The sequence below is a fragment of the Hippopotamus amphibius genome, chromosome 13 (genome assembly GCF_030028045.1).
Source record: "Hippopotamus amphibius kiboko isolate mHipAmp2 chromosome 13, mHipAmp2.hap2, whole genome shotgun sequence".
NCBI classification, from domain to species: domain Eukaryota; kingdom Metazoa; phylum Chordata; class Mammalia; order Artiodactyla; family Hippopotamidae; genus Hippopotamus; species Hippopotamus amphibius.
This window is the reverse complement of record NC_080198.1, coordinates 58337351-58342158: the sequence shown is the minus strand read 5'-3', so window position 1 is coordinate 58342158 and position 4808 is coordinate 58337351. Positions and strand designations below refer to the sequence as shown.

The following is a 4808-nucleotide window of genomic DNA, read 5'->3' as shown; positions in this document are numbered from 1 at the left end:
TGCTGCTCTTATACTGATCTTGCTTAATATGTAATGATATAAAAAGAATAATAAAACTATGCCTAACCCTTGAGAATTTGGTGGTACAATTTCTCTGTTTATTCTTAGTTGTATATCCTTAGAAGTCACTGCTATTAATGTTACTAGAGATTCTTTCATAGGGTGAACATGCTTTCTATATGACCTGTTTGAGATAAGGCAGTCAATAATTCTTATTTGATGTAAAATAGAAAGATATCGATTTCCATTTTAAATGCTTAACTTACAGTGCATTGTTTAATATATTATTTGATCTGACCAATTGTAAACTGAGCCAGTGATATAATTTGACCAGAAGTTTGAAACTATTTTTTTCTGAAACTGAAAAGTGTTTTTTTAAAAGCAAATTTTCCAAAATATCATCACTAAGCAACAGGCTGTTTCAAAAATCAAAGTATTGGGGTGAAGGGGAATCTGAGACGAAGCGAGAGAGTAGCACAGACATATATATACTACCAACTGTAAAATAGTCAGTGGGAAGTTGTATAATAAAGGGAGTCCAACTCGAGGATGGAAGATGCCTTAGAGGACTGGGGCGGGGAGGGTGGGGGGGACTCGGGGGGGAGAGTCAAGGAAGGGAGGGAATACGGGGATATGTGTATAAAAACAGATGATTGAACTTGGTGTACCCCCCAAAAAATAATAAATAAATAAAATTAAAAAAAATCAAAGTATTTAAATATGCAACTCTTTCTGATCATGAGTGAATATTTGTTGCTTATCTGTGTCTTGGCCTAATTCTATAAGTGGGATGAGAACCATTCAACTTTGTTGGTCACCTTTGTTCTGCTCTACAGCTTTGAAAATATTATGGAGGATTCCACACATTCATTTGAAAAAGAACACTGAAAATGAAGCTAAATGATTTAGGATTCAGTTCCTGAGCTCTCCCTGTATGCAGACGGGGGAAATCACATATTTTTTTCTTAATATTATTATACAGAAATCAGGTTAAAATGAGTAGAAAAATGGGAAGCTTTCGTTGTGAACTAGATGAAATAATACACTCTGAAATGTGAAGGAGAAAAGGACAATTTATTTACTTAACTATAAACAGTTTCATTGTTTTGAATTTATAATAAGTTTACAGATTTTTTAAGTCTCTCTCATTTAGTGTTGTCTGCATAAACATTCCTTCCAGGTGACCTCTCTGAATTTCTGCCTAATGCAAACAATTGTTAACAGACTATCCAGATTCACCCCACTAAGAACTGGCTTAGAACAGGAAACACAAAATTTGCAATTAACACCAATGCACAAAATTATAATTTTCCATCTAATGTAATCAAATGCCAAATTTTTCTCTTTTGGATGATAAACTCCACTTATCCTTCTATCATTGAGACTGTCATAGTAATCAGAAGGTGTAGAAAAGCAATTAAGGAAGTTTTGACAATTTAAAAATATTCATTTTTGTATTATGCATGTTTTATCCTGAGAAGTATATATTTTATAAAGTTATATCAATTTATAAATATATGATCTATTTTTTTCTGTTTTTTTAGATTGTATAATACTTTTTAGATAGGATTTCCAGTTCTCCTGCTGTTACTGATGTTTCATTTAGATATAAATATAGATATATATATATCTCACATAGTGTTGCTTTATTTTTCCTTTTCATTTTTCTTTATTTTTTTCTATCACTAAAATATTCACTTGGGGGCATTGTGCACTAGGCGCTCGCAAGGGGGCAACTTTTTCTGGCGCTCGCTGTGAGCTATGGCGGAGGCGATGGACTTGGGCAAAGACCCCAATGGGCCTACCCATTCTTCGACTCTGTTCGTGAGGGAGGATGGCAGCTCCGTGTCCTTCTACGTGCGTCCCAGCCCGGGGAAGAGCCGGCTCTCCACGCTCATCCTGCACGGCGGCGGCACCTTGTGTCGCGTGCAGGAGCCCGGGGCCGTGCTGCTGGCCCAGCCTGGGGAGGCGGCGGCTGAGGCCTCGGGCGACTTCATCTCCACGCAGTTCACCCTGGACTGCGTGGAGCGCAACGAGAGGCTCGAGCTGGAGGCCTACCGGCCGGGCCCGGCTCCGGCGGCCGACGAGGCCCCGGAGACGAAGGCCGGGGGCGCCGCCGCGGAGCCCGAGCCGCGGCCGCACGCGGGGTGGGTCGTCTCCGCGGACGCGAACGACGTGGCCATCTTGACCTGCGTGAAGGAACGTGCCCGCTCGGCCAGCTCCGTCACCGGCAACGCCTTGTGGAAAGCGATGGAGAAGAGCTCGCTCACCCAGCACTCGTGGCAGTCCATGGAGGACCGCTACCTCAAGCGCCTGCGGGGCCAGGAGCAGAAGTACCTGTCGGGGGAGGCCCCAGTGAGTCCCTCCTCCCAGAAGCTCAAGCGGAAAGCAGAGGGCGACCCCGAGGTGGCTGACGGCGAGGAACCACAGTATAAGAGAACTCCAGACTTCCCTAAAGAAGAATTTGAAAAAGAAGAGATCAAGGAGAATGAAGAAGCAGTCAAAAAGATGCTTGTAGAAGCCACCCGGGAGTTTGAGGAGATTGTGGAGGACGAGAGCCCTGATTTTGAAATACATATAACAATGTGTGATGACGATCCACCCACACCTGAGGAAGACTCAGAAACACAGCCTGATGAGGAAGAAGAAGAAGAAGAAGAAGAAGTTTCTGCACCAAAGGTGGGAGCTGCCATTAAGATCATCGGACAGTTAATGGAAAAGTTTAACTTGGATCTGTCAACAGTTACACAGGCCTTCCTAAAAAATAGTGGTGAGCTGGAGGCTACTTCTTCCTTTTTAGAGTCTGGTCAGAGGGCTGATGGGTATCCCATTTGGCCCCGACAGGATGACTTAGATTTGCAAAAAGGTGATGAGAGTACTCGAGATGCATTGGTCAAAAAATTTGGTGCTCAGAATGTAGCTCGGAGGATTGAATTCCGAAAGAAATAATTGGCAAGATAATGAAGAAAAAAAAAGGTTTGTGACCACTGAACTTCACAGATTTTTACATTGGAACTGACACTCATTTTTCGACCAATGCTGTTGTTGTTCTGTCAGTCCTAGATTTTGTAGCTAAGCAAAGTTGTGTAGGAGGATGAAATAAAAGAAGTTGGATATATTTAGAGCTGTTCCTGGTAATATCAGTTATGAAAGGAAAATCGAAAACAGAGATGTTGGTTTACATAGTACTAAATGTTTTCTGGAGTGGAATCCCTGCTGTATTGGTTACAGGAGCTAGTTGACAAAGTCAGAGGAGGAAAATTAGATGGGTCTTTTTAGAAAGCATGAATAAAGAGCCTCCTATCCTTTGGCAGAAGCTCCTCTAGATTGTGATAGATTCCAGATCAAGAATCTAGAAATGTGGAAAGATTTAATTACAAGGCCTTGAACATGGACTGTCCCAAACTCTGGTATCCCCCAGTGAACTCTGATTTCTGGGCTGCTTTGAAAATCCCATATTCCTTTTGCCAACTTGTATTTGGGGACGCTGTTCGTTGGCTGTTCTTTTCTTCGAGTCTGTGTCAGTTAAGTCTCTAGCATGTGTTTCTTTACCTAACGTCCAGTTTTGTTTAAAACACACACAGAACTCTAGAGAGTCTCGAGAAAAGTCTTACTTGGTTACTAGTAATGTGTTTTTATTTATTGAGGATAGTTTTGTGCTAAGAACTGTGTTAGATTTAAAAATTAGAGGATTAATTCCTCTTTGTTGTGTTAATTTCTTTATTGAAAATAAATAGAACTTTGTAAAAAAAATATTCACTTGGACTTGGGGAAGTTATTTATAATCAAATTACCATTATTTTGGTCTGTTGTATTTTCTTCAAAATTTATAGTCAATCATCCCAAGTTTTAATTAGTAAGTCCTTTTGCTTTACATGTTACCTTTAGTCATTGTGAAAGTTCCTGAAGCAATAGTAAGTTGCAAATTAGATTTAAATATGTCATGTTTAAGGTAGGTGTTTTAAAAACTAAGTTATCCTTCATTATTGTATAACTGCTATTCTAAATATCACTTCTTTACATGGCTTGACTGTTCTTTTGTAACTTGACTCAGCATATGAAATGTTCTGAATCAGGGAAACCTATGCTTCAGATCACTAGACAGGCTACATGGCATCTGCTAAATCATGCTAATAGTAGAAAAGCCTAACAAACAGGATAGTTTTCAAATATTTTAAATGCTTAATGTAAAAATTTACTTTTATTATACACTGCAATCATCAAGGAAGCCTAAAGTAGTGAAAATATCAGTGAAATAAGTTGAAGCTAATAAAAAAGAAATAATGAACACTTTGAATTATTATTACTTATGATAATTATTTAGAATACATAGTATAGGGCAGTCAGGTCACACACTGTACCTAAAGATACTGACAGCCTTTTATTTTAAGGCAAAAAAATTAAAATGCTAATTAACTGATAGAGATGAACTTAAACCTATAAAGCATAAACACTTGTCCATAGTAGATTTTAAAAGGTTGTTCTAAATCTAAAAAAAAAAAAGTTTCTACGTTAAAAGATGAAAAAACTCCCCTTTCTTAATCCTGTAGTTGCGTCAACATGCTAGAATATTTTGAGCAAGAAGTTAGTTCAATTATAAAATGCAGTGGAGAAAAGGATTTAAAAAATACTAAAACTATAAAACATTGAAGAAGGAATTTGAAAATAACATTGAAAAATGGAAATATATCTTGTGTTCTTGGATTGGAAGAATTACTATTGTTAAAATGGCTGTACAACCAAAAGCAATTTACAGATTTAATGCAATTCCCTATCAAAATACCCATGATAATTTTTTCACAGAACTA

General features: G+C 38.5%; 1 protein-coding gene across 1 annotated transcript; it reads left to right on the top strand.

Moving 5' to 3' along the window:
* The first annotated feature begins 1761 nt into the window (after positions 1–1761).
* LOC130835061 (telomeric repeat-binding factor 2-interacting protein 1-like) lies at positions 1762–3162 on the top strand. The gene has a single exon (XM_057706276.1). It carries the CDS (start codon positions 1762–1764, stop codon positions 2947–2949), a length of 1188 nt encoding a protein of 395 aa, XP_057562259.1. The 3' UTR covers positions 2950–3162.
* The last annotated feature ends 1646 nt before the right edge of the window (positions 3163–4808 follow it).